General features: G+C 39.9%; 1 protein-coding gene across 5 annotated transcripts; it reads left to right on the top strand.

Annotated features, from left to right (window-relative positions):
- The first annotated feature begins 1,882 nt into the window (after positions 1-1,882).
- LOC108932451 (beta-galactosidase-1-like protein 2) lies at positions 1,883-12,608 on the top strand. 5 transcript variants are annotated; one of them, XM_018748879.2, is made up of 20 exons: positions 1,883-2,040; positions 3,095-3,276; positions 3,390-3,458; positions 3,967-4,062; positions 4,308-4,416; positions 5,367-5,459; positions 6,034-6,115; positions 6,249-6,313; positions 6,681-6,765; positions 7,408-7,545; positions 7,754-7,834; positions 8,378-8,487; positions 8,631-8,777; positions 9,164-9,235; positions 9,618-9,696; positions 10,041-10,128; positions 10,775-10,886; positions 11,069-11,185; positions 11,959-12,036; positions 12,423-12,608. In XM_018748879.2, the coding sequence occupies exons 2-20, from the start codon at positions 3,098-3,100 to the stop codon at positions 12,513-12,515; spliced, it is 1,893 nt and encodes a 630-aa protein (XP_018604395.2). In that variant the 5' UTR covers positions 1,883-2,040; positions 3,095-3,097; the 3' UTR covers positions 12,516-12,608. The 5 variants fall into 5 exon arrangements, with proteins under 5 accessions (XP_018604395.2, XP_029111493.1, XP_018604393.2 ...); XM_018748877.2 differs by lacking the exon at positions 1,883-2,040 and adding an exon at positions 2,158-2,203; XM_018748878.2 differs by lacking the exon at positions 1,883-2,040 and adding an exon at positions 2,234-2,293.
- Positions 12,609-12,743: the final 135 nt, after the last annotated feature.

Here is a 12,743-nt window from a genome sequence, read left to right as displayed (position 1 = left end):
AATTCATATACAAATCAGTGTAAAAGCTGTATATAGTATATATACATGCTGCACAACATACAGTAGATTATATATATATATATATATATGTGTTCCGTCCAATATATACGTGATTTATGCCATTAAAGAAGCACATGGCATAAAGCAGTTGTACCAGTCCATTGCATAGCAATCACTATATACTGTATATCCATGTACGGGAATGTACGCAAATTTAAGGTTTGCAAATATCAACCATTATGAATAATGGGATGTGTGTTCAGATAGCTGTTTTGCAAAGGGAATTTATTTTTTTATAAATGTATAATTCTCAATTTCTCAGTTACATTACGAGGGTGGATTTCTGTTCACTGAATGCTGTCAGCCATAAATTGTTTGTTATGAACTGGAGTTATCCGTTAAATATTAAGGGCTTAGACTGCTGGGGTGTTGCTGCGGAAAACATTTTGCTTTTAACTGTATGAAACTGTGTCACCACTGTTTTATTATATTCATACCTTTAAGCCATCACAATGGTCAGACACGGCATACGCGGCAGCACAGCTGACTCAGTACTCCACCTTTTCTGTGCATGTCCACTGTGCATTGTCCCTTGGTATAATGGCCAATGGGTCTGGACACCAGTACTGTAAAACTTCCCCTTTACCAGCTCTCTTTACACCACAAACCGCTTGGAAAAAGGAGCTCAATGAGTTCAACCTGCGCGGATCTCTGCAAGTTAAACGGTTGCCTTTGACTGGCCTAAGCCAGGTAATGGACATTCTTCATGGACATCGCTCATGGACACTCATGCAGGAATCCCATCAGCTGGGGCAGGTGTACAAATTGTACGTCTCAAGGTATTCCAACCTGTTGCCCAGTGAGTCTCGCCGCGTTGGGTGAGGTTGCCTCGGCCTGTTTTGACAGGTCTTGCGGTGCCGCCGGCTATTTGTGTGTTTGACAAGACTCAATGGAACAGAAACATTGTCTTTCCTGTTCTGTGAAAGTGTAATATGGATTTTTTTTTTGCATGGTTTAACCTGCTGGATCGATGTGGGCTGGTCACGTAAAGGTGGAGAACAAAGAGTTCAGTCTCTCCGGAGTATCATATATTTGTAAGGTCGCTTCTCAGGGATTTTCCGGAGACTTTTTACACGACTTTCCTTTTCCTATGACTCATCATAAAAGCAGGTTTACGGTGCATCGTGTCTACGGTTCCCTGTTTTTTTTTTTTGTTTCTTCCCTCCAGTTTTTAACCAAGACTCTTTACTAAATGTCTGATTAGGACTTCAGTTGCTCTTATTTGTCTGGTGAAATCACCTTTTCCCAGATTTTACATTCTCTACCAGGTTCCAAAAGCTGCCAAGCCAGTCAAAGTATTTTAGGGGAGACAGGCTTATAATTAACCAGGATAATAAGCAGAAACGCACCCTTAGAAACTCACTTATTCATGTACAACCCGTGATCTCATTGCACTATACACTTCATACACAATGATGGTCATATCAACGATATTTCTGTGAAGAGAAAGGACCGTACTGAACATGCACAGTTTTGGCACGATTAAATGTGGTAAAATTATGGGTACTGTGTCAGTGTGTGTGTGTAACGATCTGGCTATCATGAGTTAGCCCAGATCCTCACGTGGAGTAGAAAAGGTGTATAAACCGAGGAACACGGAAAAATGGAAGCTCTTCTTTTAATATCTTGTAGGCAACTATGGATGACTTATATTTCACACAGCTGTCTTCACGATAAAATAAACAACATTAAACTCCAAAACGTGCGAGGCACAAGATGTGTACACGGCCAACTATATCAGCCTGCGCGCGCGCGGGAGAGAGGGGGGGGGGGGGCAACATCTCGGTCTCCACCATAATACGTCATCATTACAGTACTCGGACACTCTGAAGCCAGGTTTTGCGGCAATTGACTTTATTTATCTTCAGAGTCCATTCTCTGACCCTCTCCTACAGAGGCGGGTATCGATCGAACATTATACTGGTAACGCTACTCCGACGTCCGGCGGAGCTGCTCACATACGAGTTTCCTGCGGCCAGAGTAAGTTACGTTTAATACATTTTACTCGCCGCGATGAAACCGAACGTTCCGCTTCTGCCGGACACAAACGGGTCGGTGATCGATTGCTTTTGCCTGCTGGCTGAGCTCAATCAATCTGCCATCGACTCGATCGCACTAAGTGACGCGCGTGACAGAAGTTTATGTACGATATGCCAGAATTGACTTGTTTTCAGTCGTAAAGGTTTCGTTTTAGTAGTACAAAAATGATTAAGTATTAGGAAGCCGAAATGCAGTTAGGTTCCCGCTGATTCAGAGCCTGTACAAGTTATTTTATACTTGCTGTTTTCGAATACAGATGTGTAGTTTTGTAGTGTCATATTTCTTTTTTTTTTTTTTTTTTTAAAAATAATGATTAGCCTCGGTGTTGTTTCTTTGTAACAATGGAGGGTGTGGTCTGTGTATACATTCCGACATTGTTGTTGGTTTTTCCGCCCCACGGAAAACTTTTACTGTTCAAACTTTACAGATAATATAACGGACGACAGTGCAAAAAGAACGAGTCGCCTGAATAAATGACAACAAAAAAGTCAGACAAAGTCAACATTAATTCTTTCTTTAATCTAGAAAACGAGTTAGAATATAATCATGTTACCAACCGCCCAGCGAGTCTTATGCGCTTCAGTGTTTATTTACCTCTTTCTCATAAAACTCCTTGTAACGCAAACTTCGTAGTTCAACACATGTTTGTAAAATTGTATTCCGTAATTAAAAAAAAAAGACACATCTTTCGTTGTAAAGGCATTGGAACATAAACCCGTTTAAACAGATTACAGATCAATTTTGCTGCTTTGACAAAACCCACCAGAAGAGGGCGCTACGCTGTCTGAGTTGTAGCACTGGATTTCTTCTCAATCCCATAATAATCTGTGTGCCTGTAATTAGGCGCGCGCCCGCCCCAATTAGTTGACATATTTTTGAAAAACTGATTGAGCCTGATTATTTCGTGAATTATTGTTTATGCTGAACATGGATTGTTTATTTGCTGGGACTTGTGCTTTTGTTTTATAGCTCAGATCTGTTTCGCTTTTTGTAGGAAATGGAAAAAAGCGGAATGAGCAGGAGATGTGGGCTGAACGCTGACTCGTCCCAGTTCACTCTGGATGGGAAGCCGATCCGCATCCTGGGGGGCTCCATGCACTACTTCCGTGTGCCGAGGGCCTACTGGAATGACCGCATGCTGAAGATGAAAGCCTGCGGGCTCAACACCATCACCACGTAGGTTTTGGGGGCATCCGTTGAACTGCTGTGATGCCGAGAGTCTGCTATCCCTCTGGACTGTAATGTTATGCCCTGGATATCACTGCTACTGTTATTGCTTTGCTTTCCAGGTATGTGCCCTGGAATCTGCATGAACCGGAGAGAGGAGTCTTCAATTTCCGAGGGCAGCTGGACCTCCTGTGAGAACTACGTACATAGCTGCATCAGGATGGCTGTATCTCATCCGCCTCCCTCTCATAATGTGTTCACCAGAGAGGATTTCTTTACTACTTTCTGGAGTCTTCTAGGGAAATCCACACATGAAGTAGTCAATTAACAGGCAGATGAGCCATGCTGTAATGTTGTCTTGTGTATGGTTCTGTGATAATCAGCTGTAGTTTCTTTGCTGAGGAGAGCAGCACTTTGAATGCAAGGAATGTGTAATGTATCTGATCTATTAAGAAGGGAAAAAAAAAATGAGATCACACCCCTTCTGGCGTGAAACACATTAGCCGCTGTCTTTGTGTTTGCCAAAGTTAGTGAGGAAGGAGCTGGCGTCCTCCAGCTCTTTCACAGTTTCCCAGGTAAACCGTGTCCCGTAAATGATGAGAGCGTTGAACCGACGTAATTTGAATCTCCGAGACAGCTGGTGAGATCTCTCTGGGGTAACGGTGCCATCGGTGTGATTTATTCACTCTGATCCCTCAGGACGTTCATCAATGAGGCAGCGCAGGTGGGACTCTGGGTGATCCTGCGTCCGGGACCCTACATCTGTGCTGAGTGGGACCTAGGAGGCCTGCCCAGGTGATTTTCAATCCCACTATTTGCATAATATTTTTTTCCAAATTAATTTATTTATTGCTCCAAAGGTCCCAGTGCAGTTGGCCCACAGATCACAAACCTAAAGCCTGCTCTGTTCCTCAAGTGCACCACTTTATGTTTAAGTGATCACTGTTACTGTGCCACATCAGATTACCAGGGAGCTGCGCCTTGGATAGATTTCACTGCATATATGCTGAAAAAGTTGACTTAATTTAATTTCTTGCCAGCTGGCTTCTGCGTGACCGAAACATGACGCTGAGAACAACCTACGCAGGTTTCACAGAGGCGGTGAACTCCTACTTCGATGAACTCGTCCCCAGACTTGTACCAGTACAGGTGAAAGCTGTGGACATCTTTCGCTTGTGTGTGATTTTTCAGTTGGTAAATGTATTTGTTACTGGTAATTATGAAAATCTCCTCCATATTAAATGTAATAAATTCAGTTTAAGGCAATGTGAATAAATTACCATTAATTTTAAAAATAGAACCAAGAGTAGTGATTATGAAACTGTGGTCATCTACTTGAATGATCCAGTGCCTTTGTTGATAGGATAACCTTCCTCCCTTATATAATGGGTTCCCATACAATAAAAAACATCCATGACTCAAATCGAAATGTCTGAGAAGAAAGTGCAAAATGCTGGAAAAGGATACAAAGACTGAAAAATAAACAAAAAAAAATATATATATCATTGAAAGATAAGCTAAAAATAATAGTTTTGTTACAATTGTAAAATACATTGATTTTATTAAAAAAAAATACTTTTTGTTCTAGTATTTTAGTAAGACGGGGGGGCGTGGTGGCGCAGTGGGTTGGACCGGGTCCTGCTCTCCAGTGGGTCTGGGGTTCGAGTCCCGCTTGCTGTGCCTTGCGACAGACTGGCGTCCTGTCCTGGGTGTGTCCACTCCCCCTCCAGCCTTATGCCCTGTGTTGCCAGTTTAGGCTCTGCTCCCCGCAACCCCAAATGGGAGAAGTGGTTCATGAAATGTGTGTATTTTAGTAAGTTTCACGTAACGCAGTTTTTTTTAATGGAGGAACCTTTTTCCCCCTTTAAGAAATAATAGTAATTCAATTCCTCCAGGTGGAGAATTTTCTTAATTGGCACATTTCATGGAATTAATTCACCCTGCTCTGCGAGGGATGAAAGTGTAGCTAACGAAATATCACTGTACCTTCACTGATCTGTTATCAGTTCTAGAGAAAGGTTGCAGGTGGGCAAAGAGCTGAATTCTAAAGGCTGTCATGGTGAGTTTGCTGATTCTGTTGTGTTGTGCTTTTGTTTCAGTTCAGCAGGGGAGGTCCCATAATTGCTGTTCAAGTGGAGAATGAATATGGAAGTTATGCAAAGGATGATCAATATATGTCTTTCATAAAAAATGTAAGCAGTTTGGCAGTGTGGTTTCATTACTGTTACTGATAAGATCTTGGTTTGCTCAGAATTTCAGTTGTTCATGAGAAGATTTGGCAAGATGTAGAACATTGCCAGCATAGCTCTTAACTTTACCATCTTGTAATATGCTATCAGTGACTGTCAAGTTGTAAAAAGCTCATAAATTTCATACCTTTCGTGCAAAGAACCCTGCAATTTTCTTATCAGTAATGAAGATACACATTTACAGAGACACAGAGCAACTGAATCTCTCCCCATTTTGTTCAAACATACAGTGTCAGTTTATTTTCCCCTATGGCCAGGAGGCCTAGGGAACTCATACTGGCTCATGTTTGCTTGCGTGGGTGACAGGGCTCCAGTCCACTCCCCCTTGTTTCCCACAACAACACCTAAACTGAGCTGGATACCTGCAGGGATGTGGGGTGGAACTGGGCAGGTAGTGGTTTTATACAAAAATGTTACATCATCCAATGAAGCATTAAGCTGGAAGACTAAAAGGAATATTATAAATTTCCTGGGATCCTGTGAAATTTTACACACAACATTTTCTCTTGGCTCACAGGCACTGGAGTCCAGGGGAATTTGTGAACTTCTGTTAACTTCAGACAACCGAGAAGGCTTCCAGAGTGGAGGTGTTAATGGAGGTATTATTGTGGTTGGTCTGTAACCGTGTTTTCTAGGACTTTGAAAAACACTGACCCTTTACAGAGTTCTTCTAAGTTAAATGCTGCAAGAAATTCTGGTTGCTCATAATATACTTCCTCTGCTTGGCCGAAGCTCTGAGAACCATCAACTTTCAAAAACTTACATCTGGAATGATAAAACATCTGGATCACCTGCAGGCAAGTGTCACTCTTTCATTCCCCTATTTCCTCTAGACCATTTACACGACCAATTATTGCAACAGTTATAAAATACATAAAAATCACCCATCTTGGTTTGCAAACTAAAATCATTTTAAAGGATTATTCTTTGATTGGTGTCCTTTGATGTCCTTTATAATAATATTATAAAAATCAGAGGCTAAAACAAAGCTGTTCTTGGGATCCACTAGTCACAGGGGTACAAGGAAGATCCTTGACACTGACTCTTTTGGCTAAAGGGGGAATGGGGGAGGATCTCGAATACAGTATAAGAGTTTTTGACAGTTTAGTTAAATCTCTGTGACAAGTGACAGAAACACTTTGTCAGTATGTATTGCTGTTGCAGCCCCAGAGGGCCAAACTGGTGATGGAGTACTGGTCTGGGTGGTTTGATGTCTGGGGAGAGGACCATCATACCTTCAGTGCTGAGGGTAAGTTTCTTTCAGATTGCCCACAGAGCACATGGGTTTTGGTGTCATTACTATTTGTTAACAAAGAAAAGACACAGAAAACAAAGCTATACATGTTTCACATTTCAGTATAAAATAGCCATTCATATCACTCCACAAGCCAACCCACTTGTCCTGGTTAGGGTCAATGTAGTCCAGAGCCTATCCCGGAATCATTGGGGCATTACACCCTGTACGGGACGCTACTTCATCGCTGACTTGCCACATACATACACAGAGCAGGCAATTTAAAGTGTCACATTCATCTGACCTGCTGTCTTTGGGCTGTGGGGGGAAACCAGAGAACATGGAGGAAAAGTACGCAGAAATGGGGAGAATATGCAACTGCACAGACTGAGCTGAATTCAAGCCTACACCAAACACTGCTACCTCCTACACCACCGTGTCCATTCACATCAGTACATTCCATTTAAGACTGGCACACCATTTGGACCTTCCGTGAAATGACACAAGTATATGTTACTTATGAACCAAGTAATAACACTTCAGTTCAAAACATTCTGTATGATAACTGTACAAACTGAATGTTCTGTTAAAATTACAGTAAATGTAAAGCCATATTCGGCGTCTGTTTCTGACAGTAATTTTTCTTTTCTTTCTCAGATATGGTTTCTGTGGTCAGGGAGGTTCTGAAACAGGGCATGTCTATCAATATTTACATGTTCCATGGTGGAACCAATTTTGGATTCATGAATGGAGCAGTGGACTATGGGACCTATAAACCACAGATCACTAGCTATGGTGAGTATTATACGGATGCATTTTTATCCTCTTCTCTGTGACGACATAATAATAGATCCACTCAAAAAAAATCAGCTTGTAAAGTAAAAAATTATGTAAATGCTAAAAAGTTAATGTAGATTACAGGAGTATACATCACGTTCCTCGACTGTAATATCGACACCTTTTTCCCCAGCCTTGGAAATAAAATTTTCTGCTTCTTTTCCAGATTATGATGCACCCCTGTCAGAAGCTGGGGACTACACCAAAAAGTACCATCTTCTTAGAAGTTTGTTCAGTAGTTACCAAAGTAAGTTCCATGCTTTGAAATAAAAATTTGGTGACTTCAGTAGAAAAAAAAAATGTTTTCACAGAGTTGTGTGGCAGGCAGAGTGGACATGAGCAGGAGCTTAATATGAGCATCTGAGAACACTCTCACATTAATGTTTTTAAACAGTGTTTTGTTTTAGTTCTTAACCTCTTGGCGTTTTCCCCTTTTGGGCAGCAGGTAAGTGATTAGATCTGCTGTCTTTGGACTTGGAGATTGCAGGTTCAAAACCCACCCGCTGCTATTGTACGTGTCGTCAAGGTACCTTGAATTGCTCTAGTATAAATGGGTAAATAATTGCATGTAGCTTAACACTGTAAGTCACTTGGGAGAAAAGTACCAGCTAAATGAAAAAATGGAGTTGACATGAAACATGCAGTCTACGTTACACAGTACCTTATGCTTTTTTTTTTTTTTTTTTTTTTAAAATAATTTTGCAAATTTGACAAAGCAAACCCAGGTATGATGATTTGACGCCATGAATGTTTTTCTGCAGTGTTATATTGTCATCTTACACTTTTTCAGTGTCAGGTGAAAACTTACCTGAGATACCAGCTCTTCAGCCAAAGAAAGTATATGAAGCAGTTGCTATTAACCAGCACTTGCCACTGTGGGAGACGCTGCAGTTCACAGAGGTCAGGAAAATGAGAACCGTGGTTTTTTTTTTTTTTTGCGCAAGTGGTTTTATAGAAGGTCCCTGGCTGACTGCCTTCCCTGTGGAAACTGAGCTGTGAAGTTAACGGTTATGACTGAATAGCTGCTTTGCATCCTCCTTAAGCCTCACCAGTCTGAAAGTCCTGTCAATATGGAGAACCTCCCCATAAACGACGGCAGCGGCCAGTCCTATGGGTACACGCTGTACGAGACCACGATCGCCACAGGAGGAACCCTCAACTCCAGGAACAATGTCCGTGACAGAGCTCTGGTGAGTTTGCCTGGTTGCTGACACTCTTGAAGATGGCATGTAAGTCCACCAGCTGGCTGCATAAGAGCTAAAAAACGGAAGTTTGAGTTCAATGAACAATGAACTTAACCTCAGAAAGGGTCCTGATCTCCAGATGTATCATGAGAATAGTCACATCATAAAGTGTATGAATCGAACTGAAAATTTATTTTGGGTCAGTGTGCTAGTTGCATAATATAAATATGTAATACTGCATCTTTAATTTTACCAAATAAAATAAATACTACATTTAGCATATGATGATTGAAATAAATTACCTTGGTAATAAAATCCACAGTCATTATAAGAACTTTGCACTAAATATAACTTTGCAGAGTGGCACTGAATGAGGTTTCTTTCTGTTCAAGGTTTATGCGGATTCGCTTTTCATTGGTGTCCTTGATTATAAGACCCAAAAGCTCACTGTGCCTAATGGAAAGGTAATTTTTTTTTAATAATTAATTGCTGCAAAGATTTCTTGCCTGCTACTTTTTCATTGAACAGCCATTAAAATTCTCCACAACTGTTGGTTCCAGCTTCTACCAATTTCAATAAATATTTTCTCTAATAACGTTCAAGGACTTTCTGCTAAAAAGAAGCTACATAGTGGAAATCAGTTACAAACTGCAATTACTTGATAGAAAACTCATTAAGCTTAATAAAACGTCATGGCAAGAACTAATTAACTAATTAATTTAATGGATTCCATGTCTTGTAATGCTCTTTCTGTAACACAGATTTCAAATTACCCTTTATGCATTAATATTAAAAGAGCAACACAAAATATTTCCTGTGTTTGTTTTTCTCCTTTTTCAACTGAAGGGCGATCAAAAGTTGCGTTTGCTTCTGGAAAACTGTGGAAGAGTGAATTATGGGAAAGCCTTGAACTATCAGCGTAAAGGTATGATCAGAACTATTCTCTCGACCAGCAGCCATTACCAGAATGTCACAGGAGCATCATTTGCAGATTTGTTCATATGCAAAACAGTGTTCTAATTTACAGATGAGAATTTATCTGGTTTGAGCCAATAAAACATTTGGATATAATGCAAATATACAGCCCAGCTGGTAGTACCTAAATGCATCCTGAATTTTTCTATTGCATTCAAGGACCCCATGAATTCATAGGGTGTTGGCTTGAATTCCACCTATGAATTGTAATTTAAATGTTTAATTCCACTGTTGAACAAGTGATAATGAATTACTTTTTGTTTCAGATTTAAAACTAATTTTCATGTGTTTTAGGTTTGATAGGTGATATTGTATTGAACAATGTCCCACTGAAAGACTTTACCCATTACACTCTGGATATGAAGCCTGCATTTATAGATAGGTGTGTATAGTTTTTTCCTTTCATGCTTGTCTCGTATCTCAAATAATCATTCTCCAATAAACTGGTAAAGAAGTGGAAAATTAACATTTTATTATGCGTTGTGTTAACAATGAAGGGGAGTAATCTTGTAACAATAATTTCACATTTCTAGCATGACTGCCTTTTTTGACTGGACTTAAAAAATCTTGTCCAGTTTGTGTGAATTTAGAATTCAAGGTTTTCGTTAAATTCATTGGTATGCCCCCTTAGTCCACATTTTCTCAGCAAAGGTTCGGAGTTCAGCCTGATTATGTAATGTCAGTGTTTTTTTCCTCTCTATCTCCAAAATGCCCTTTGGCACATTTATTAACAGATAGAGAATACTGAGTTACTGTATTTCAGTCTTGGAAATGAACACCATGCATTGTCTACTAGAGAGAAAAGTAAACCAGTTGGCTGTCATATACCTTTCTAGAACTGGTACTGCTCTTGGCTACCAAGTACAAATTCTAGTAATGCATTAGATTGATATTCATCTGTGATTTTAGAAAGTGAACTATAAATTGAGCTCATGTGTTATCATTACCTTTGTATTGTTTACTGAGTGTTGTTTAAAGAACACCTTAGAGCCATACCTTGTCAAACCGGATGCCCCTTTCATGTTAAGACTGGGTGCTGTCTCCTGGGCACTGGACACAAGCAAACCCACCTTCCCAGGATTCTTTCGGGGGAGCTTGTGGGTGGAAGGTTGCCCCGCTGACACCTTTGTCAAGCTGCCGGTAAGTTAGATACACCACCCAGAGCATATGAAACCTGCACCAACAGCACCTGAAAAACTTTCCAGTATCTCCAGTGGTCCTGGGAAAGGGTGTGTGGTTTTAACTGACTTGAAGCTATAATGAAATGTAAAGTGTAAAGAGATATTTCACTGACTGCCACATTGTGCTGGTTGGATCCACAGGACTGGAGTAAAGGGGTTGTCTTCGTAAATGGACAGAATCTCGGACGCTACTGGCCCATTGGACCCCAGAAAACTCTCTATCTTCCAGGTCCTTGGCTCAAGAGTGGAACAAATCAGGTACATTCGGCCCGCTTATTTATCATAGATACACCCATGTGCTTTTTAGCCTGTTTCCCATGCATACCTTTAGAATATTTTATCTTAGATCCCATTCAGAAACATTAGCTGAACATATTCAGAACAGTGGCTTACAAAACAAAAATATTTTGCTACTGCCAGTACAACATACAAAGCACAAATTTTCCTTTTTACCGGTAAAAAGTCTGTTCCTCCTGCATGTTTCTTAACAAGCTACCTAAAATATTATTTTGAATTTATAGTCATTTCAACCAGAAATATATTTGTATGCATTACTGAAAATTGACATACGGACACTAATACATGTGAAGCTATGTAAAAGTGTATATTGAAATTTAAATTCATACCTTATGATGCCAATTTTATTGGAAATCATAGATTATATGCTACATAATGTACTGTGTAAATACTTGCATTCAGAGCACCAATTAGTTTTCAGATTTGTTTAGTGTATGCTTAAGAAAAGAAACAGCATTTCTTTTCAGATGTTCAACAGCTGGCTCTTCCTAGGGCTAGGTAGGTCTTCTCTAGGTATTATGAACAGACAATTCACTGTCACCTGCAACACATCTCACACCTGTGCCCTTTGGCAGATATATTGCATTCTAGGTGCTGTTATTCATCTTGGTTCACTTTCCAGTTTTAGAATATGTTGGTGCAGTTTTTTCCTACAAGATTTCTGCTGACGTGGTACACAGCTGCTGTTCTAACCTCTACTACAGTTCACACCTTTTCGCTTTTCTAAATTTCAGGTCATTGTGTTTGAAGAGCAGAAAGCTGGGGATGAAATCCATTTCACTGACCTCCCCAACCTGGGAAAAAACGCTGATGTAAACTGACACCCTTTTTGTTTCTTCACATAAACTGTAAATAAATGGAAATCAGTTTCCATTGATCCTATTAATAATTCCTGTCTTGGAATATCTGTCTCTAGTTTTGGGGCCTTTAATCTCTTTTGCACTTATTGTTTGGTTGGTTTTGTTGCCTGCATTGCTACACTTGTACTGTAAATCATAAAACTGCTTGGTTTAATCTCTGCAGTATGTTAGCCTGTCACTCCTGCCAAGTCATATTGGGTTTTCCTGGAAAGGCTTCATAATTTCTGGAAATTAATTTGAGGACTTTCCTGTATTATCTGTACAAACATAGTGTCCATGTGGCTTTTCAGTTTAGACTGGAGGTAAAACTTTTTTTTTTATTTCTATCTTCACCACAGGTACCAAATAAAGTGCCATCGGTGTTCCTGCAACAATGTGTAAAACTATGTACTGACTGTTTTAAAATGTTAGAACAATATTGCACCTGCTAAAATAAAAAACAGATTAGCATATCACTCTAATGATGGTGTACTTTTTGTGTGGAGTATTTTTGCACTTCAATTAAGGTAGAAATGTTTTTAATTTAATTAAAAAAATTGTGTAATTTGCATTTTAAGATAGTGTCTGTTGTTTTTCTTCTGCACTACCTGCCCATCATTGCCTTAGGTAACTGGTGTGTTACAACTTATCTTAACCAGAAAAACCTGTTAGTCTTATCC

Source organism: Scleropages formosus, chromosome 10, assembly GCF_900964775.1.
Source record: "Scleropages formosus chromosome 10, fSclFor1.1, whole genome shotgun sequence".
Classification (NCBI taxonomy): domain Eukaryota; kingdom Metazoa; phylum Chordata; class Actinopteri; order Osteoglossiformes; family Osteoglossidae; genus Scleropages; species Scleropages formosus.
This window is presented reverse-complemented; position numbering and strand designations above follow the sequence as displayed.

Bases quoted from the DNA above. Each gene is read 5' to 3' on its own strand.
- LOC108932451 (XM_018748879.2), top strand. From the start codon at position 3,098: ATGGAAAAAAGCGGAATGAGCAGGAGATGTGGGCTGAACGCTGACTCG. The intron at 3,459-3,966 runs GTGAGAACTACG...CTGATCCCTCAG, and splicing joins CGAGGGCAGCTGGACCTCCT to GACGTTCATCAATGAGGCAG. The intron at 7,546-7,753 runs GTGAGTATTATA...CTTCTTTTCCAG, and splicing joins ACCACAGATCACTAGCTATG to ATTATGATGCACCCCTGTCA.